Source organism: Meles meles, chromosome 6 (assembly GCF_922984935.1).
Source record: "Meles meles chromosome 6, mMelMel3.1 paternal haplotype, whole genome shotgun sequence".
Lineage (NCBI taxonomy): Eukaryota > Metazoa > Chordata > Mammalia > Carnivora > Mustelidae > Meles > Meles meles.
Genome location: NC_060071.1, coordinates 150,517,940 through 150,538,823, shown reverse-complemented (window position 1 = coordinate 150,538,823; position 20,884 = coordinate 150,517,940). Strand labels below are relative to the sequence as shown.

Here is a 20,884-nt window from a genome sequence, read left to right as displayed (position 1 = left end):
CGGACTGGTGGTGGTTGGGGCTTGGGGACGGGCGGGGAGTGGCAGGGGGGACAGGATGGGCTTCCCAGCTTTCCTCCTGGGGCCGACCCTGCAACCCTGGGGCCATCCTGGGGCTTCGAGACCCCTGCAGGAGGGCGAGGGATTGGGCACAAGGAGGCAGGGCCGAGTCTGGCTGGCTGGTGGGGGCGGGGGTGAGGGCCGACGTAGGGGCCGTCGCCCCCGCCCCATATACAACAGCATACACTGCTGAGGCACCAGGCCCTCTGAGAGATGAAATGGGGCCCCCAGGGACCCCCCCCCCCGAGGCTGTAGGGGTGAGCATAACAGGTGAGGCCAGGCCTGAGAGCAGGCAGGAGAGGGGACGGGGCAGTCTCTGAGATGGGAGTGTCCTGATCTGGGCCGTGAACCAATGCCAAGCCGACGGCCTTGCTGCAGAGGGAGCAAGGACCCAGCAGGGCAGTGTAAGCCCACCAGCCTTCAGCAAGGCCAAGTGCAGGAGTTGCCCCAGAGAGGGTCCCTGGCCAACCAGGGGTCCCAGGGACCACCCGGCCGCACAGGCGCTGGCTGAGGGCTGTTCCTGCAGTGGCTGTGTGAGACCCCAGCTCCTGACCTCTGCTCAGGAGGGGCAGCTCCCTGGCCTTCCCCCCAGGGCTCCATCATCCCCTGCCCCCCCAGAGCTGGGAGGAGCCAGCCTAGCCCCAGGTCCATCATGGTGGACAAACAGAATATGTCACATGGAATGAAGCCATTTCACTTGGACAGGGAGCCAGGGTCCACACAACTTGGCCCAGGTCACTCACCTAACGGCACAGGGGGACACAACTGGGTCTGTGTCCTAAGGTCCCCGATTATACAAGTGGCGCTTGTTCCCAGGCCCCGCTGCCAGGCTCACATACACGGATGGGCAGGCCGAGATCTCAGCAGATCTGGACAGACGTGGGACACACCCGAGGATACAAACAGTGCCCCCTGCCTGCACCCATGAGCGACTGACTCCCAGACGGACAGAGCGGGGCTCAGGGTCTTCATCTTCAGGGCAATGCTGCCCAGCCCGCAGAAAAACCCCAAGGCAGGAGGGACAGGGCTGTGCCCTGTTGTGCCACGGGCGCAGTGAGGGACGGGCTGCCAGAGATCTTCCGAGCACTGATGTGCGTGTCTGTCTGACCTGCTGCTGGCCGGCTGCCCAGCTGCAGCCCAGCTAACGGGAACTGGCACGCATGAGTCATCCTGCCGGGCAGGCTCACCTGGGCCCGGCAGGCTGTGCGCGTCCCCGCGGAAGCCTGGGAGCAGAGGGTGCCAGTGTGCGCGCCTGGGTGTGTCTGTGTCCTCTTGTGCATCTCTGGGCACACGGACACACCTGTGTAGTACGTGTGGGAGTGTGTGTGCACGGAGACATATCCAAGTCGATCTGTGTCTGTGTGCGGTGTATGTGTGTCGTCTTGGGTCCGTGTGTCACGTGTGCGTCCGATGCGCTTCTCTGTGTCCAGTCTGTCTGAGTGGCCCCCTGTTGTAGCCTGTCTCTTTCTGCCCCAGGAACAGGTGCATGTGGTGTGTGTGTCCCTCTGTCTGTCCCAGCAGCACTGGCACCAGTCCTAGAAAGCCCCCAGGAATGGTCCCCCCCAGTAGCTGGGCTTTTCTGGGTCTGTTTTGGCCCAGGCCCCCCCACTCCCAGCCCCAGCAGGACCCACAGCTTCAAGGTCCCCTTCCTCAAATCTGCACCAGGCTGGGCTTCAGCTAACTCCCTGCTTCTGTGGAAGCAGAATTCTCCTGGGCCTTGCCACTCCTTGTCCTTTCCCTAAGGAGGCCATCTTCTGCATGCTCCCCAAGCCGGAGCCCAGGGGCCCCCACCATCCCACTGCAGTCCTTACCAAGTCCCTCTGGCCTCTGGTAGCTTCTGGAACATCCCAGGTCCTTGGCTCCCTCCTCATACTGCTGCCCTGGCCCAGCCTCACCCACCCTCTTGCAGGGCTCGGGGCTTCCCGCAGCTCCCCCCAGGGACAACCACCCTGCTGCGCCCCCTGCCCCCACCGACCACTGGGCTGGTCGTCCCTCGGTTCCCACTTCCCATGCTTGCTGCCCTGGCCCCACTGCCCCTAACCCTCAGCCGGGGCTGTCTTACCCTGTCCTGGGCACACAGGCCACTCTGGCCTCTGCACCCAGCACTCCTCCCGCACTCCTGAAGTTCCAGCTCCCCCTCCCCTTGGGAGCCTGCCACGACCCCCGCCCCACGCATCCCCACCGCGGCCGCGCCGGCCGGCACAGCACGCCTCTTGCCTGGGCGCCCCCGGGGCAGGGCAGGGCCGGTGGGGTCGGATCACATGCCCCGCGCCCCCACGGGCTCCCGCTGCCTTGTGGCCCCCAGAGGGCCTCGCACCCCATCTTGTCACTAAAATGTCCGTCTCTGGGCCTGGGGTAAGGCCGCGGAGCGCGGGGCCGGCCGGGAGCCTGGGCGCGGCGTGGGCCGACCCCTCCCTGGCAGCCGCCCAGAGTCACACGCGGGGACCCAGAAAGGCCCGCAGCGGGGGTCGGGCCGGGGGCGGGGCCGGGCGGGCGGCAGCCAATGGGCTGGATGGGGCGGGGCGGGGCGGGGTCCGGGCGGTGGCGGGGTCCCGGGCGCGCCCGCGGGGTCCGCAGTCCGAGGCGGGCGCCCCGCGGCAGCAGGAGCCTGCGGAGGCTCCCCGGCCGCCCGCGCGCCCGAGCCGAGACCCGCGACTGGACGCGACGGGCCGCCGCCGGCCCGCACCGCCCGGCCGCCGCGATGTGCGACTGTTTCCACATGGTGCTGCCCACCTGGGCCGGAGCCCCCGGCAGCGGTGCGCCTCCTCCCCGCCTGCAGCCCGCGCCCCTCGGGAGGGTGGGCTCTGCGCGGGGGCGCGCGCCGGGCGGGTCGCGGTGCGCAGTGCGGGCAGGGGTGGGGCGCCTGGGGACCGGCCCGGGGCGTCGCGCGCGGGGTGCGCCTCGGGGCTGCGCGGGGCTGTCTCCCTCCTGCCGCGTCTCGCAGGGACCTGGCTCTGCCTCTCTCCGTCTCTGCCGCTCACTCTGTCTCTCTGGGTCGCTGACTCATCTCTACCGCCCACTCTCGCTCCCCACCTCTGTCCCTCGCGCTCCTTGCCTGTCTCTCCCTCTGTCACTGTCCCCCTGCTCTAGCCCTCTGGACGTTGTCTTGTCCCTAGAGGCGGCCGCGTGGGGAGGAATGCACGTGCGAGTGGGGCGTGAGGGCTGTGGGTCACCTGGCGTGGGCACCTGCTGCCAGGCCCGCCCTCTGCCCTGCCTTGGGGGGGAGCAGCCTGGCCAGAATAGGACTTAGGGCTATTGGCCTTGGTCCAGAGTCCGAGGAGGGGCTGGGGCCACCGTGTGGCCACTGTGTGGCTGGGTCACTGGCTAGGTGGTGGCTCTGGCAGGCCTAGACCTGAGGTCTGGGGCTTGGTGAGGGGCCCGAGTGGGGTCGGAGCTCAGGCCACAGAGTTCGCAGGGCTGGGCGAGGGAGGGGCAGGTGGTGTCGCCCTCTCCCCTGGCCTCCGGCTGCAGAACGGGAGCCAGGGGCTTTGTTATCCGTCTGTCCCTGCACGAGGTCTGGTTCCAGAGCCCGGGTGTCTCTGCGTCCTGGGGGGCAGGGTGGCGTGAGGCAGGGGCCGTTCTCCCAGCTCTGGGTCAGTGATGCGGCAGCCCCAGCCCGGGCATCGGGCCAGTTGCCAGCGAGGGGGGCTGGGCCTTGCTGCAGTGGTGCAGACTGGCCCCACTCCTTGGGGAACCGAGAGGGAAAATGGTGATGCTGCTGCTGATGCGGAGGGGGCCTGCGCACGCCCCTCCAGCTGCAGCAGGAGCCCCCATGGTCCCTTCTGCTGCCCATTTGGTGAGCACTGAGGCCTAGCTGGCCTCCTGTTTGGGCCTCCCTCGTCCCCAGGATTTTCCCTGGACAAGCGTGTGAGAGTGCTGCCTGCAGTGGGCCTCCAGCCCCTCCCCCTGGCTGTGGCTGGCCCTGGCCCACATCCCTGGGGATCTGCTGCATCACAGGGAAAGGAGAGGGGGCAGAAGGGCATGGGGCTCCCTCAAGCGTCCCACACGGGCCCAAATGTTCACTCCCAGGTTACCCAGAGACTCCCAAGGTGCAGGGTCCAAGGCCATCTCGTCCACCTTCCTGCCTCCAAGAGGACTGGTCTGGACACCCCTCCCCCCTGAGACCCTTATTTTCTGCTTGGACTTGGGACTGGCTTCTGGGGCTGGCCCTCCTCATGCTGTGCCTACAAAATCATCAGCTCTTAGGGAATGTCAGTGGCTCTCATGGGTGCTGACAGGAGACCTGCTGGATCAGAGCCCCTGGGGCTTGGGTCCGCCGTGCAGATTCCCAGGCCCTCCCTAGCCCTGCAGCAAGGCCGGGGAACGTGCATTTCAGATAAGGCCCTGGGTAGGGCGGCCGGGTGGGGGTTAGTCCAGGTCCTCCCAGCGCGATTCCCTCCTTTCAGGCCAGAGATGAGTAGGCCTTGCCACATCCTCATCGTCCTGCCCAGCCAAACCTGCCCTCCTGGACCAGGCACGCTAGGTCCTTGGAAGACTCCTCCCGGAGCCTGGGCGTGCTTCCCCCCTCAGCCCCCGCGCCCGTCCAGCCTGCACTCGGAGGCCGCCCCCTGGTGGCTGTCCTGGGAGCACACCCACCGGTGAGCCGGCCTCAGGGCACCTTGGCCATCGCATCCCAGTGGCTCGGCCCCCAGCTCCTTCCAGGCCCCTGCTGGCGTAGGAATGGAGCTCCACCTGGGGGCCCTGCCCCCACTCCACTCCGCGATGGGTAACAGCCATCACACGGCTTCCTTCCCCAGAGGCAGCCAGTTTCTGCCCAGGCAGCACTGGGTCCTGGGCAGCTGGACGGACGGGGAGCCCCCTGCTCCTGCTCTGGGCCCGTGCCCTGCCCCCGAAGCCCCCGGCTCAGCCCCCCTCCCATCCGCACTCTCAGAAGCCCCCACTGGGTCCAGGAAGGCCCCACCAGGAGGGAGGGTCTGGGTGGTCTCTCCGTGTGGGGGGCCGTGGTAGCTTTGGGGCCCGCAGTGTGGGGCATCCCTAGGCTGGCCCCCCTCTTTCCAACAGGGCTGGTGGCCTTGCGTGGCCCTGGGCTTGGGGCTGCAAGGGACTGCGGGCGGGAAGTTGTGTCTGGGAAGAGAAGTGGTGGTGGCCGCCCAGGCAGAGGTGGGGCAGAGAGCCAGAGCTGTGTGGTGGGCGGCTGGTGTCTCCGCATGTCCACACCGGCAGCTCTCCCCGGGTTGTCCACGTTGCCAGAGGGATGGGTCCCCATTTTGGAGACAGGGACACTGAGTCTTGGGGCCGTGAGTCAGAGCCCTGCACCAGCGTGGGGCCTCTCCGCCTACACGGGCGCTGAGTGGCCACACCACACGCTTAGGGCCGTGGGGCCAGCATGTGCTGGCGCTGCCCCCAACTGCCCCCACCCCCGGTAGAGCTCTGGGGCGCCCCCTGCAGCCCGAAGTGTCCATGGCAGGAGAGGGCTGCGAGAAGCAGGCAGCAGAGGGCGTCCTGGGGGCGGTGGTGTGGATTGGGGCGGACCCAGGCTGACTCTCCAAGCCCCACTGCTGCGGCCCATGTGCTCCCGACAGCGCCCTCGTTCTTTTCCCTGTGGGAGAACTGAGGCTGGACCGCCTGCTGCTGCCCCAAGGTTGGGGGGGGGCAGTCCGCTGACCCACCGCCCCCTGCCTCCCCTATGCACCACAGCGCGTGTCCCCACTCGGCTGGGGCTCCGGCCTGGGCCTGTGGCAGGAACGCCCTCATGGCCTTCTCTCCCTCCACCCTTGACTTGGCGAGTAGCCCCCTCCTCCAGGAAGCCCTGTGGATTGCTGATCCCAGCCCTCTCTGTATCCTTCCTCCCACGGCCGCCCTTGGCTGAAAGCTGCTGTGGTTCAGGCGGAGCCTGGGGTTGGCCTGCCCAGGCTGGGGAGTGGAGGTGTCCGGGGAAGGACCTGAGCATTAGCCATCTGGAGGCCTGATTCTCACTCCAGTGAAAGCCCGGATGTCCCCAGGGGTGGGGGGCTTGGGTCCTACACTCAGGGCCTTGTCAGGGGCCCTGACCCTTGGGAGGTCACACAGGAAGACAGCATACCATTGTTTGTTCAGGTAAGGTGAGTCAGGCACGGCTTCTGCCATTTGTCCAACCGCCGGCATGCAGAGGAGTCAGGGAGGGCTTCCCGGAGGAAGGTGCACGTGGTAGGGAGAACAGAGGAGTGCAAGAGGGCTGGGGAGAGCTTTGTCTGGAGGACAAGCAGATTAACGGGATGGGTCTGGGGACAGGGTAGGGGTGAAGGGTAGAGAGGCAGGGTCAGCTGTCAGGAGTGAGGTTTGTTCCGGGCAGTCTGCATGGGGAGAGTTGAGGCCAGGCAGAGGAGGAGAAAATGGAGGGTCAGAGGGCTGGGCAGGGAAGTGGGGAGAGCCAGGGTAGGAGTGCGTAGCTGGGTGCATAGTGAGACCTGGCTGTGTGACCTTGACCTCCCTGACATGCCCCCCACAGCCCCCTCGAAGGGCGGGGGCACTTTCTGCCGGCGTCGGGGCCTGCCGGAGTCGGGGCCTGCGGCTCTGCCCCTACTCCAGGCTTCCCTCTGTCTTTCTTTGGAAGCCACAGGTGGCCGGGAGCCAAGGGTCCGCCTTGCTGGGGTAAATATTTACTAGTTTGAGGCACTTTCTCAAATGGAAAGGCCTGAGGGGCTGGGATAGGGGGCGGCATGTGGGGTACGGGGTCTCGGGGTCCCACCCTGCTTCCTACCCTGTGCTGACCCCAGTGTGCGTATGAGGGGGAGTGGGCGGCATGGGCCACCTGTCCACAAAGCTTTGGGGAGGGACCCAGGAGCCTGACGGAGAGCAGGCCGAGAGCAGAGGCCTGTTGGAGGCCTCCTGGCCCCCACTGGGGTCTGGGGAATCCCGAGAGGGGCCCACAAGCGGCAAGCAGCACTCCTGCCTGGACACGGCCCCGGGTGTGGGTGTCCACTGCCAAGAGGACACTTGAGGTTCTCTGGGGAGCAGCCGGGGACAGGACCACCTGGGGTCCTTGTCTGGGCCTCACCTGCCGGGTACTGGCATCTTGTGGGGTGTGGGGGGAGTGGCGGGGACTCAGCCCACCTCTGGCCAGGTCATGTCTCCGTTGTTTGGGGCTCCGGCCCCTGGCGGGCTGCTGCCCGAAGTGGCGGTTAGACCACGGGCCACCTGTCCCAAGCTCTGTCCCGCCACCCAGCCCTGCGCCTCTGTCTCTGGTCGAGGCCCATGTTTCCCAAGAGCTGCCAGCCTTGCTGGGCCCCTCCTGGGGTGGGGACGAGGAGGGGCCCCCTTAGGCACTTGGCCACGGGACCGCTGGCTCGAGGGGCAGCTCCCTCTCTGGCAGGCCTTACCCTCGGCGGCTCCAGCCCCCAGGGCTCCTCCATGACGCGTCTCCCAGGAACGCCACGCTCGGCCCTGGCGGCTCCCCAGCTGATTCACTGTCAGCTGGCCCTGGGCCTGCCCGTGCTGACTCGAGCTGGAGCCCGGGGTGCCCGCGGCTTTGAGCTACAACAGCCTGGGTAGTGGGTCTTGGTTGGCACATGCTAGATGGCCTCGATCTCAGCATCTGTGGTGTGGCGGGTCGGCGGACACCCAGCAGTCGGCCTGGCACCGGCCCGCCCACCCCACCAGGCTGTGTGGGGCCCTCGGGGGCTGAGACCAGTGGGTAGAGCCTTGCCCCGGGGACCCTGCGTGCTGGAGAGCCAGGTCTGACCCCCGTGGGACTAGACACCAGCTCAAGGGCAAGGGAGGACAGGCAGCCCCCAACTCTTGCCCCTACAAGCTCCCAGACTGGACCCAGAGCCCGAGCCCCGGGCCTGACTCTGTGCCTTCCCAGGGCTCCCGGCCGGCCTGCCCCTCTGCTGGTGCTGCTAGCCCCCATCGCCCATCGGCGGGGTGGCCATGAGCACACAGCGCTTGCTATGGGCTGCGGGCGCTAGCTGCCGTGGGGGAAGCCAGGCTGGGAACGTGCCCTCCCAGCGAGTCTGGAAGGGATCTGTGCAAGCCAGGGAGCAGAGCCCCGTCTCAGGGGAGGGTGGGGCCGGAGGACAGGTCCCAGCCTGCAGGCTGAGGAGTGGAGAGTGGGGAGGATCCGGCCTCGCCTCCCTCTGGCGGTGCGAGGTGAGGTCCAGCCCAGGCCACCTCAGCGCTCCAAGGCCAAAAGGCCGGTGGCAAGAGAAGTGGAGGGTGGTGGAGTCCGCAGAGAGGGGGATGATGGGGTTCTGTGGGTTTGGGGCCCCTGGGCTTGGGAGGGAGGGAGGGGGGTGGCCCTGCTCGGGACCAGCAGCAGTCTCCCTTCCAATGGGGCTCAGCCCTGCCCTGGGGGAGGGGACGGGCCCGCTGGGTGTCAGGCAGTAAACAGTTCCCAGGCCCGCACCATCTGGGGCTGTGGGAGGGGGTGAGGTCACCGGCCAGCAGGCTTGGCCAGCTTTCCCAACTCACTGTAAATAGAGTCGTTTGTGACCGTTAAATCTTTAGAGAGGGAGAGGCTGGGAAAGGCCTGGGTACCGTCCCTCCTTCCTGGCCGGTGGATCCGCACTGAGCCAAGAGGGTCCGCTGACCCAGACTGGCCAGAGCCTTCTCCTCACCCGGCAGCCAGGTGTCCTGCCTCACTGTCCCCACCTCCAGCTGCTCCCGGCTGCTCGTGTCCCGGCTCGGGGCCTGCTGCCCTCGGCGGTCCCCAGAGCCCGCGGCCCGCAGCTGCCTTGCAGATCCTGGCCAGGGTGCAGCCGTCCGCCACCACCTCCCCAGGGCTGGGCCGGACCCCTCATTGCCCTGGAGCCCCAGGCCGGGCTCCTCCACTGTGTGGGCTGGCTCTGACTGCTCGTGGGGTGCAGGGCGGGGCAGCTCCGGGACCCAGTGAGGGGTCTGCTGGTGGCACAGCCTGCGGGGGCCTGCCCGGGCCTGCCGGGGCTGCTGGGCGGGGCCGGGCTTAGGAGCAGGAGTCTGCCTCCTCCCACCGTCCGCCTGGGCCGCTAGGGTTGGGGCTGAGTCTTGGGGGTCAGCAGGGTGGGGGACGAGAGGTAACAGGCCAGGTGGGCAGTGCTCCAGGGAGCGGATGACTCAGAGGCCGCGCTCCTCGGCACGCACTCGAGCCCCATGACTGGGGAGGGGGTTAGAAATGCAGGTTCCAGGGCCTGCCCCACCTGGCTCAGCAGAGGCCCTGGTGCTTTGGGAAGTGGTAGCTGCTGAGTTTGGGCTGAGGGGCTGGAAGGGGAACCCTGAGGGACATGTGCGGGGTCAGGCTGCCCCCGAGGGACATGACGGATGAGCAGGGCTTCCCTGAGGGCACCCAGTGGCCCGGGCCATGAGCGGGCTTGGGCCGGCCCTGCTCTGGCCTTGCTGGTCTGTGCAGCGGAAAGGGCTGGCTGTGCCCCGCGCAGGGGTCTCCACAGAGCCCAAGGGACTGTGTCCCCCTCGCGCCCCAGATGGAGTCACGATGAGTGCCCATCGCAGGACTGCCTTGGGAGGGCCTATCTACCCCTGGGGCCGTGCCTCCCCTTCCCTGCACCCCTAGCCTGGCCAGCCCCAAGCTTCTGTTCCCGCACGTACGGGGAAACTGAGGCGCGGGACCCATGAACAGCCCGGCTGGGGCGGGGGGATCCTATCTGACATCTGGGCCTGCCTACCTGTCTACACAGCAGGACTGGACTGGACTGCGCTGGCGGGTGCTGGTGACTCAGACATCCCAAGACAGGCGGGCGTTTCCTTTCCCAGTCAGCTGCTTGGGCGGAGGGGGGGGTGCAATCTAGGGGGGAACGGGCTCCCCAGCTCCTTGAAGCTGCTGGGGGCGGGCCCTGGCCCAGCTCTGGGCCTGTGAAGGGGCTGCCCATCCCTCTGCTGGGGCGGGGGGGGGGGGGGCTTGGCGGGGCTCCAGGCCTGCCTGAAGAGGAGGCCAGGGCGGGCCTTGGAGTGTGGGCTGTGGAGGGGAGGGACCTGGGAGGGCGGCGGACGGAGCTCAGCTGGGATCTTCACTTCTGGGCAAGTTGGGAGGACATCGACCTGGGTAAGCCACTGCAGCTGTCCTCTGTCCCTGCACCTGCCCACGGCCCACTGCCTGCAGCCCCTGCCCCCTGCCCCCTGTCCGCAGCTCCCAGGCCCATGTGCCCAGTGCCAGCCCCCGGTTGCCAGTCCCCTTCCCGGGTTCAGCCCTTGTGTGCCTGCCCACCTCACCACCCAGGAGGCCTGTGGGGGCTGGGTGGGGGGGCTCAAGCTGTGGGCTAAGCCAGGCTGTCATCTCCCCGACCCTCCACCCTGCCTCAGCCCGAGCCCATGCTGGAGGGACAGGCCTTCAGTTCCTGGGGGCCAAGGGCTCCAGCACAGCCCCTGAAGTCCCAGGTAGGCACATCCCCGAGGTGGGACCATGTGGCTGGGCAGGGCTCCTCTGGGGATGCCCGCTGTCCTTGTTTGGTGCGCTGAGGGCCCTAAAGGTCTGGGGAGCCCAGGTTCAGGGCAGGTGGCCCGTGACAGGTAGGCAGGACGTCTGGGGTATGGGTTTTTCATGGGTTTTTCAGCTCAGAGGAACAGGCCCAGGCCCACTGGTGCATCTGGGATGGGCAGGAGCGTGAGGCCTTTCCTTTTGGCTGCTGGGCCCTCTGGCGGGGGTAGGCGGGCATGCCCGCCTTAGTTTCTCCCGGTACAGAAGGAGACGCGCTAAGCCCATGGCTGCCCTCCCGGTTCCACAGCTCGGTCGCACCCTCAGGCTGGGTGGGGCTTGCCCCTTTCCTGGAGATCTGCCCTGCTCCTTCCCTTCCCTTCCCGTCTGCTCTCTGCGCCAGCATTTATTATGCACCTACTGTGTGCGGGGCTCTGAGTGCTAGGGACCAAGGGGAAGTGACGGCAAGGTGGCCGTGCCGGGCCTGTGTGTCGGCAGGGGAAGCCACAGGTGAGAAGTGCCGGGGCTGGGGGTTGGGGAAAGCCTGGGCCCAGGCAGCTGCGGGTGGGTCGGCATCCGGGAGTGACGCCCGGCTGCTGTGGATGTGTCCTGGTGCAGCCCGGGCAGCAGTGGGAGCGGGCGTGGGGGGGCGGCAACCCTCCCCGCCAGGCCTAGGCAGCCAGGCTAGGGCCTTGGAGACAGCGGGAGCTGGGCTGGCCTCCGAAAGCCAGAGTTACCTTGAGAGCTCCGGGAAGGGGGCGGGGAGGGGAGGCAGGCCCGTGCCGCCTGTGGTTGCCGCTCTGGGAAGTCTGAAGGTCTCATGACCGTCAGCCGAGCCCAGCACTTTCCTCCTGCGGTTCCAGGACGGGGCGAGGTCTGAGCGTGCTGCGCGCCTGTGTGGGCACTGGGCTCCAAGCCCAAGGCCAGCGTCCCCTGAGCGGGGAGCCTGCCTCACGGGCTCCCGCCCCCACGGCTCCCTGGGCAGCCTGGGAGAGCAGGGGGGGCCCGTCCGGGACTGTGCGCGGGAGCTCCAGGGAGGGGCCCGGGCCCAGGCCCACGGGTCCACACACACGCCCTCGTGGGTGCGCGCACACACACACGCGCACGCATGCACGCGCGCGCACACACACACACTGTACCTCTCAAGCCACCATCAGGGTCCCCATCTGCAGCTCTCCTGCCTGCCGCCTCACAGTCCCCCAGGCCCGCCATTGCCCTGGCGACATGCACACGTGCCCACCCTGCAGGGCCGCCGGGGTCCACGCACACTCGGGTCTGGTTTATGGAAGACGGCCCCACCACAGGCGGCCTGCTCTGGCCAGGGGCTGGCAGAGGAGTCCCCGGGCCAGCCTAGAGCCCCCGGGTGAGGCGGGGTGGGGGGCGTCCTGGGCCGGCGCCCCCCTTGCTGCCCCATCTCCGCCTGGCCCCCAGTCCGCACACCTCCCACCTTGGCTCTGCCCTCTCTCCAGACGCGCTTCCCTGAGACCCTGCCCCAGAACATTCCCGTGGTCTGAGGAGTGGACCCTCGTCCCTCACCGGAAGGGCTCGGGCGCTGCCCCCCAGGGTGCATAAGGCCTGAGCCCTCATGCCAGCCCCGGTGGGCGCTGGACACGGCAGTAGCGTCTGAGGCCTTGAAGGGTCAGGGTGAGGGGCTGCGCCGAGGAGTGGGACAGGGCGTGTGGAAAGCCCCCATCCTCCTTTGCCAGGTGGGGCTTTGGTTGGTCATCAGTCATTATCCGAGGCGACCGCCCCGGCTGCCTGCAGAGCCTGTCTGGGGGGCCGCAGCGGGCAGGGGGCCGGGTCAGGCTGGTGGGTCACCGGCCCTGCGCTCATGGCGGGGGGGGGGGGCGGGCCAGGGGCCTTGGCTAATGGGGACAGATGGGACAATGCCGTGGGTGGTCCTGGGGTGCCTCCTCCTCCTTCCCCAGGGAGCAGGTCCGAGGCTGGCAGGCTCCGGGCAGCTTGGCCCCGCAGCAGGCGGGCAGGATTTCCTCCTTCCTGTTTGTGTGTCCTGGGCCAGGCGCTGGCCAGTGGCCGTCCTGCCCGAGGGGGGCACAAAGGGCCCAGCGCTTGCATCACAGCCTGCGTCCTCCTAGTGCTGTGGCCTCGGGGAACCGAGTGCGGAGCAGGTCCCGCCGCCTCCCGGAGCCTGCTGTTCGCCCCACGGTGGGCGAGGGGCACGGAGCGGGGGGCCACAGCGGGGCTGGCGGCTGGAGCAGGGCCAGCGGGGACCCCCGGCGCAGGGTGTGGCCCTGCCTCCACACTGGCAGCACTTTGGCCTCGACGCCCGAGACACCTCTGGAGTAGATCTGGGGGTGCAGTTCTCGGGGCCGGGGCTCCCTGCCCCACCACGGACGCTTCCACTGTGGTGTGGGGCCTCCCGCCCCCCAGTTCCCTGGCACGGGGCGCCTAGCTGGAGGCCCTGCCTGGGGTCCCCTTTCCCGGGGCCAGCGGGGGTGGGGGGCGGGACGGGGTGGGGAACACGCCTGCCTGCCCGCCGGGAGAGGGCGGTCACCCGCCCTTGTTTTGTTGTCTGACTCACAGAAGCGCTGCGGCCGGCTGGCTGCGGAGCACGGGCCAGGGCGGGCGGCCGGGTCTCTGGGCAGGCGGGGGAGCTTGGCAGCCCTCTCCAAGCCCCTCTGCTGGTGCGGCTGCCTGAGCCCCTCCACCTGCCGGCCTAGGCCCCACCCCAAACCCGACCCTCCTCCACGCAGCCCCCACTGCTGTCCCTGCCCGCTGGCGGTGCGCCCCACCTCTTTGGGACTCAGCCCTCGCCTGCACCGCCCCCCTGGGGTGAGCCGCCTCAAGCAAGAGGCTTCCCCTCCTCCAGGCCGGGCTCTCTTGTCTCACTGCTTACACAGCACACCCACCGTGGGCTGGGGGTACAGGCCTGGGCAGAATTGGAGGGAAACTGAGGCAGCAGAGTGGGGTCCGCTGTCATTGTCTTTAGCTGCCGAACAGGGGAGCCGGCTCCCGGGGGGAAGAGGCGAGGTCTGGGATCAGAGGGAGGGACTTGCTCCCAACTGTCCATTGGGACTTGACAGTCCCCCTGGGGCTTCTGGTTGGGCACAGTGTCCCTCAGACGTCCCTAGGGAAATCAAGGCCTGGAGAAGGGACAGGTTTGTTCGGGGTCACACAGCAGCTTGGCCAGAGAGTAGTCACCCAAGCCACACTCCTGTGGGGACTGGGCCTCCCCTATCTGCTCTGCAGGGACAGGGACCTGCCCAGTCCCCCAGGCTGGGTGCCCACCCCTGGCGCAGGGACTCGCTCCTCCCACTTGGCGCCCTGCTGGCTGCGGTGGCCAGGGGCTTCGTCCCCTCATCACCGGCAGTGTGGGCCTTAGCAGGGACGGCGTCCCTCAGCCCCGGCCCGTGTGCCAGAGCTGGTGTCCCTCCCTGCTGTGTCTTCGTGGAACATGTGGCCGGGTTCCGGGAAGTCAGGCTGGAGTCGTGTCTGTGGAGAGGCGTGAACTGGATGTGACTGTCGGGTTGGGATGGAACCATGCCCAAGGCCCACTTCTCCTCGAGCCGCCCTGGCCCCGCGCTTCCCGACAGATCCGTCTAGTTCGTCGGGATGTTCGGACTCGTTGGCATGAAGCTGACCATTTCCTCATTTCAGTATCATGGAGAATTTCAAAAATTCTTTCTTGAAAAGAGTACAAGTTGTACAAATTTGAACGGGGGGGGGAGCGAGACCACGCGTGAGCACAAGCAGGGGGAGGGGCAGAGGGAGAAGCGGGCTCCCCGCCGAGCAGCACCCCTGATCATGACCTGCGCGGAAGGCGGTCGCTTCACCCACTGAGCGCCCTGGCGCCCACAGATGGGCACTTCTGTACCTGCCTTTGGGGAGTGCATTTTGTCAGTCGTGTGGGCGGGTACAGAGCTCTAGGCAGTAGAGTGGAAGCACTCAGCTTCCAGGAGACGTACCAGGCTCTTTCCCCAAGTGGTCGTGCCAGGTCACCCCACACGCGCCTCAGGACGGGTGTTCCGTGGTCCGCCCCCCCACGCTAGACAGCAGCCAGCAGCAGGTCAGCCTCGGTCCTCTCCTCCGTTCCTGTGCGAGTGTGGGAGTGGGGGTGGCGCGGAGGGGGGTCTGGTCTGGGGTGGGGCCTAGGCCTGCGGGCGGAGGCGTCTCTGCGCGGGGTTCTCCTGGCCTTGTCCCCGTGACCCAGCACGCTGCGCTCAGATGCTAATTGACCCCTAGATGTCTTCTTTGGTGAGTTGCCTTTCCAAGGTTTTCTTGCCCATTTTCCTGTTGGGTTGCTGGTCTTTTCCTTTTGGCTGGCAAGAAATCTTCGTACTTTCCAGGCAGGAGGCTTCAGTTCAGTTAGGCGTGTTGCGTGGCCCTGCCCAGCGCACGGCCCGTGGCCGACTCCCTGACGCTGCCTTTTGATGAGCAGAAGCTCTTCAAGTTACCGTAGACCAGTTCCCCGCTGGATCCTGTAGGCCGGGCCACTTCGGCGCTGCGGAGGAATTGCTGCCCCACCCCCCAAAGTCGTTTCTGTTTATCTTCTGGAAGCTTTATGGTTAAACCTTCTGCTTTGGTCCTACAATCCGCATGAAATTCGTACTTTCTGTGGCTGGCATAGGGTTGAGATTAATATTTTTCACATGGATAGCCAACGGACCCCCGTGAGTAACTGAAAAGATCATCCATTTCCCACCGCTTTGCATCTGTGAGTTTGGTTCTGGGATCTTTGACCTGGGCTGTTGGTTTTTGTTTGCATTTTCCTGGCGGCTGAGGAAGTTGTCTGTCTTTTCTAGTGCACATCAGTATATTTTCTTTGGTCAAGTGTCTGTTCAAATCTTTTGCCCATGTTTAATTGAGGTGGGCTTTTTTTTTTTTTGGTCTTTATCTGTTGATCTGTCAGAGTTTATCTGGAATGCAAGTCCTTTGTCCGATCTACGCACTGCTTTTTCATTTTCTCAAGAATGCCTTTCAAGACCGGAAGTATTTAATTATGATGACATGTAATTTATCACATATTCCTTTGTGGGTCACACCCTTGGTCTAAGAAAACATTGCCTCCCCAGGGTGGTACAGAATGTCCCCTGTGTTTTCTTCTGGAAGGTTTATAGTTTTATATTTTACATTTATCTCTCTGATTCATTTTGAATTCATTTTTATGTGTGATGTGAGGTGAGAGTCAAGGATTTTTTTTTTTGTTTTTTTATTTTCCAAGAACATACCCCGTTGTCCCAGCACCTTTGTTGAAAAGACGATCATTTTTCTATGGAAATAACTTGGTTACTTTGTCAAAAATCAATCGATTGCACAAAGTGTGGGGTTATTCTGGACTTTCTGTTCTGTGTCTTCGATCTTTTGTATTTATATCATACTGTCTCGATTCCCCTGGGGATCAGAGAAAATACCTAGCATGATTTCAATTGTCTTAAACTTACTGAAACATTTTATTTATTTTATTCTTTAAAAAGACCGATTTATTTCTGAGAGAAAGAGAGGGACTGCATGAGAGGGCCAGAGGGAGAGAGAGATCTTAAACAGACTCCTTGCTGAGCGCAGAGCTGAGATCATGATCTGAGTTGAAACTCAGAGTTGGACGCGCAACGACTGTGCCCCCAGGTGACCCCCCCTTTGTTTCTAAACCGACCGAGACAACTAGTCCATTTTGGTGACTGTCTTGTGCACGTGGGAGGAACGTGTGTGCTGCTGTCGGCAGGTGGGCAGGTCTCCAACTGCCAGTTTGGTCTCACTGATTCACAGGTGGTTCACCTGCTCTTACCTGTCCCATTTTGTACCCAAGGGAGTGTTGGGCTCTCCTGTTATCACGCGGATTTGAGTGTCCTGTCAGTGTGGCCACTTTGCTGTTTTTGTAACCTCTGTTGTTAGGTGTGTACAGACATAAATTTATTGTGTTTTTTGATTAATGATTCCCTTTTTAAAAAGGGCTATTTATTTGAGAGAGAGTGCACAGTGGGGAGGGGCACAGGCAGAGGGACAGAGTCTCAGACTCTGTGGACAGTGCGGAGTCTGACACAGAGCTCGATCTCAGGACACTGGGAGCGCGACCTGAGCTGAAACCAAGAGTCTGAAGCTTAACCGACTGAGCCACCTAGGTCCCCCCGTCCCTTTTATCATTATAAAATGTTAGGATGGTTATTTTCTTTCCTTTCACTTGGCCTATCTGTATCTTTACATTTATAGTCCATTTCCTGTAAAGAACGTAAGAATAGGTCTTGCTTCTTTAAATCACCTCTGACAATCTCTCTCTTTTGATTGGAATTTTAAGTCCCTATATAGTTAATGTGATTGTCAACATGATTGGTCGAAATCCCACCATCTTGCTAATGGCTTTCTATTTTATCCTTGTTCCTCTCTCCCTCTTTGCTTACCATGTTTTAGGATTAATTAAATTCATTTGCACATACGTGATGATTCAGGAATATACATGTGGTGTGTGTGCTTCCAGATAGTGGTTAGGGTTCCACCCCGTTCCCACCGTTGGCTTATCAGCTCTGCATCTACGTCTGTGGCTCCGTCACGGCTAACACTAGGGACTCTGCGCCGATCGCAGTACGCTGCCTCGCGTATGAGGTAAGAACTGTACAACTTTATGGCCACTTCTATCCCCTCAACCCCATCCTCCAAATTGTAGTCTTCATAGCTTTACTTCTACACATGGTAAATTTTACATTTTGTTACCTTTGTTTTGTGCGATTAATTCCATTTTTCTTTCACAGCTTAATAGAGGGATACTTCATGTACCATAAAACCCACCCATCGTGAATGTACAGTTCAGTCATTCTTAGTGACTCCGTGAAGCTGTGTGACCATCAGCACGATGCGCTTCTGGGACATTCCCATCACCCCAGACCCCCCTGGGCCTGTGTATGGTCCATGCCTGGCCCAGCCGTAACCCTAGCGACATTTACTTCCTTCTGGTAAAATACAAAAACTTCGATCCGACACGCGTGCTTTCCTCCCCCTCCCTCTTGCTGCAGTCATCACGTACGGAACGCATCGATACGTGTGGTCATCCCAACGAGAGGGCCCTGGCACGACAGCCTTCCCCGGGGAGTGGGAGGACCGGCCTGTGCACTGAACCCTGCCCACTGCTTGTTTGGGGAGTTAAGTCTGTTGCAATGGTCAGGTGGCTCATTTTCGTCACCACGGCCACTCCTTGGCCACAGTTCACGTGGCCTGCAAAGCCTAAGCTATCTACCCTCCCACCATCTACAGGAAAACTTTGCCAACCCTTGCCTCCGACGACCTCGTGTCTTTGAAAGTGACGACATGGACAGAGGGAAAACGTGTATTTATAGTGTCTGATGCTCGCCCGCGTGCGCAGCATCTTCCGCATTCTCTGTGTGCTCCCTGCGGACTTGGGTTAGCGTCCGGCAACCGTGCCTTTTCTTCAGCGCTGCTGCTGGGGTGCCAGGTGTCCCAGTGGTGGCTTCTCCCAGTCTTCGCTCATGCGTCTTGCCCTTCATGTGCCTTTCTTTGTGCGGATGGTTTGCTGGACCCGGACGTCGAGCTTCCCCGTGTTTTCCCTTCAGCACTGTGAGGGGGTCCTTCCAGCCCCGTGGCGCCCGGGGCCCCAGGGCCCGATCGGGCCGTCCTGCCCTTACTGTGCGGCTCATGTTTCCCTTGTTCCCCTCTCTCCTCTGTGCAGACTGCAATGGGTTGGGTCCGGACCCCGCTGCCATGGCTCCCAGCCGCCTTCCTCCTCTCTCCCTCCCTGCCTGCGCCCGGCCCCCCTCTCCCGGAGACCCCGGCCACTTCCGTGCTGATGGGCCGAATGTGCCCCGCGCAGCTCTCAGGCACGGCTGCTTCCGTGAATCTTCTTTCCTCTGTTCTCCAAACGGGTTCATTTCTGTTTATTTACAAGTTTTGCGATGCTTTCTCCAGGCACGTCAGTTCTGCTGAGTCTCCGTAGGACATTTTCAACTCCAGAGTTTCCATGTAGCCCTTTTACAGTTTCTGTTTATGACAATCTCCCTTCGCTGAGCCACAGCATTTTGCCTCTCGAGTTGTTGAAGTCGGCGCCTGGTCCCTCCTCCCTGGGTGTTCGGAGACTCGCCTCGGGTGGCCCTGTTCCCCGGTACAGGTCAGATGCTCTCGTTGCTCCGCATGTCTTGTAAGTTCCGGCTGGATGCTGGACACCGTGGGCGAGATGTCGCGGCGTCTCTGGATTCTGGCCCCTCGGGGTGGTGAGTGTTGTTTCTCTGTGTTTGCTTAGCGACTCTCTTGGACTGGATCTGTGAGGGCTGCCTGGCCTGAGCTCCCTTCGTGTGGGCCCACTGCCCCCCAGCCGGCGTCACCACCTGCCCAGCCCTGCGTGTGCTCTCAGACCCCGCGTCCAGAATGGGGTGACGCGTGCACCAACACGGCACAGGGACGAACTCGCCTGGCCCCGCCCCCGGGCCCGCCATCTGGTCTCCCCGCCAGCACGGCCCCCCTGACTCAGCCTCTCTCTTTACAGCGTCCGGCCGGCAGCTGCAGCCTGAGGAGCCGGAGGCTGAAACAGAAGACGACCGCTCGGTAAGCGAGGCCCCTGGAGGACGCCCGCCCACCTCACGGGGCTCCTGCTCAGGCCCCAGGTGGCTGAGCGCTGCCTGCTTTCTCTCTGCTGCCAGGTGACCGAAGGGCCCGTGGACGAGATCATTCGGCCACGGCCACAGGGGTCCTCCCCCGTGTATGAATACACGGCTGAGGGTACCAGCTTTGGACTCCCGGTAAGCTTGCGGGACAGACCCACGGGCTGAGGGGGCAGGTGTGGGGCCACGGGTGGCCACGTCTCCTTCTTCACCCTGCGGGGACAACTCCCTCCTGTTTGTGCAGCCACGCGACCCTGCCCTGCGGCCCGCTGGGCCACAGTTATGCCCATTCTGCCGTCCTCTCGGACTGTCCTGACCCCAGAACCCCTTCCTTCAGCGGGCCAGGACGTGGCTGAGACTGTGCATGCGTGTGCCTGTGGGAAAGAGAGACTGTGCTCTGGGTGTGTGCAGACGTGGGCTGTCCCTGGAGAGGGGTGGGAGCAGGACGGTTTCCGAAAGGACTTGATCTTGCCGTGTCTCCTTACCCTGCACACAAAACCCCAGGCCTGGGGGTCTGCCCCGGAGGCGGGGTCTCGGCCTGCTCAGGCAGCACCAGGGCAAAGCGTCACCCCCCCACGCCCCACCCCCCAAGCCATAAGATCAGCTCCCCTGGCAAACAGCACTGCTCTGGGGCCTCCTGGTCTCCTGAGTCCCTCCCGTGCCCGGGGCGTGGACAGGCGCGTGACCTCTGGCCTCTGTGGCTGCAGGAGGACACACCAAGGCGGCGGGCTTCCTCAGGCTCCGGGGGACGGAGGTCCTGGTGGAAGCGAGATTCAGGGGACTCACGGACATTCTCCAGAATGAGTCGACCACAGGTGAGCGTGGCAGGGCCTGAGGGTCAGAAAGGTGGTCTCTCTGCACGGGCCCCAGCTTGGGGGAGGCAGGGCTGGGCTGGAGCCAGGAGAGAGGCAAGGAGGCCAGGGATGGGCCTGGTGGGGAGGCGGGAGCTTCAGAGGATGGACAAGGCTTTGGCCACCCTTCCAGCAGGAGGCCTTCAGCTTTGCTCCCTGCGCCCGTTGGGCCTAGACAGCAGCTGCCACCAGCCGGCCGCTGGGGTGGAGATAAGAGGAGGCCGCTCCCGCCGGAGGTGGCTTGCAGCTGGCTCCCTCCGAGGCCTGGACCCCGCAGCCCCGGCCCCGGCTGGGGGCCCTACACTTGCCCCATGTCACCTGAAGGGTGCACAGGACTCTGGGGTCCCTGTGCTCAGGGAGGGTCAGTCCCCAGCTCTGAGGCTGATGGCTTGTGCTCCCGTCTGTGCAGGAGGACACGGAGGGGACGCTGACGACCCCGGTGGAAGCCGGAGCCAGCGGCTACAGCGTCACAGGGGGCGGGCAGCAGGGCATTTTTGTGGCGCAGGTGCTGAAGGACTCTTCGGCGGCCAAGCTCTTCAGCCTGCGAGAAGGTACCTCGACGGCCCCTCCCTGGGCCCCCCACGGTCTCCCTGAGGACTGAGGGTCTCGGAGGAAAATGGGCCGTACCTGGTGCTCAGGACGGCCCTGCAGAGAAGGCTTGGCCACCTCCAGGCCAGGGCCACGCCCGTGCGGGGCGGGGTGGTCTCCCGCCCATGAGGGGCTCTGCGGAGGGGGTGTGGGGCTCCTGCTCTGGGGCCTGCCTCGCCTGGCCCCGTAGACGCGTCTCTCGAGGCTGTGGAGAGGCCGGGGACCGACCCGAGGCTCTGTCTGTCCAGGGGACCAGCTGCTCAGTGCCACCGTGTTCTTCGACAACATTAAGTACGAAGACGCTCTCAAAATCCTGCAGTACTCGGAGCCCTACAGGGTACAGTTCCAAGTCAGACGGAAACGTCCCGCCCCAGACGACGAGGATGCAGCCACCCGGGGGGCTCAGCCCAGCCCGAAGGACAGGGAGAAGCAGGTGAGGCATGGCAGCCTGGGAGGCCGGGCTCCAGTGACCTCCCCGCCTGCAGGAC

The 20,884-nt window shown here is 64.3% G+C and overlaps 1 protein-coding gene across 1 annotated transcript in view; it reads left to right on the top strand.

The window, feature by feature from the left end:
• The first annotated feature begins 6,799 nt into the window (after positions 1-6,799).
• The window catches only part of AHNAK2 (AHNAK nucleoprotein 2), a 29,149-nt gene continuing 15,064 nt past the window's right edge, over positions 6,800-20,884 (top strand). Inside the window, exons 1-9 of the mRNA XM_046007908.1 lie at positions 6,800-6,965; positions 7,370-7,544; positions 8,620-8,747; positions 9,902-10,030; positions 18,843-18,901; positions 18,997-19,095; positions 19,665-19,772; positions 20,218-20,359; positions 20,645-20,829. Of these exons, the coding sequence (XP_045863864.1) occupies positions 6,800-6,965; positions 7,370-7,544; positions 8,620-8,747; positions 9,902-10,030; positions 18,843-18,901; positions 18,997-19,095; positions 19,665-19,772; positions 20,218-20,359; positions 20,645-20,829 (1,191 nt within the window). The remainder of the gene's footprint in view (positions 6,966-7,369; positions 7,545-8,619; positions 8,748-9,901; positions 10,031-18,842; positions 18,902-18,996; positions 19,096-19,664; positions 19,773-20,217; positions 20,360-20,644; positions 20,830-20,884) is intronic.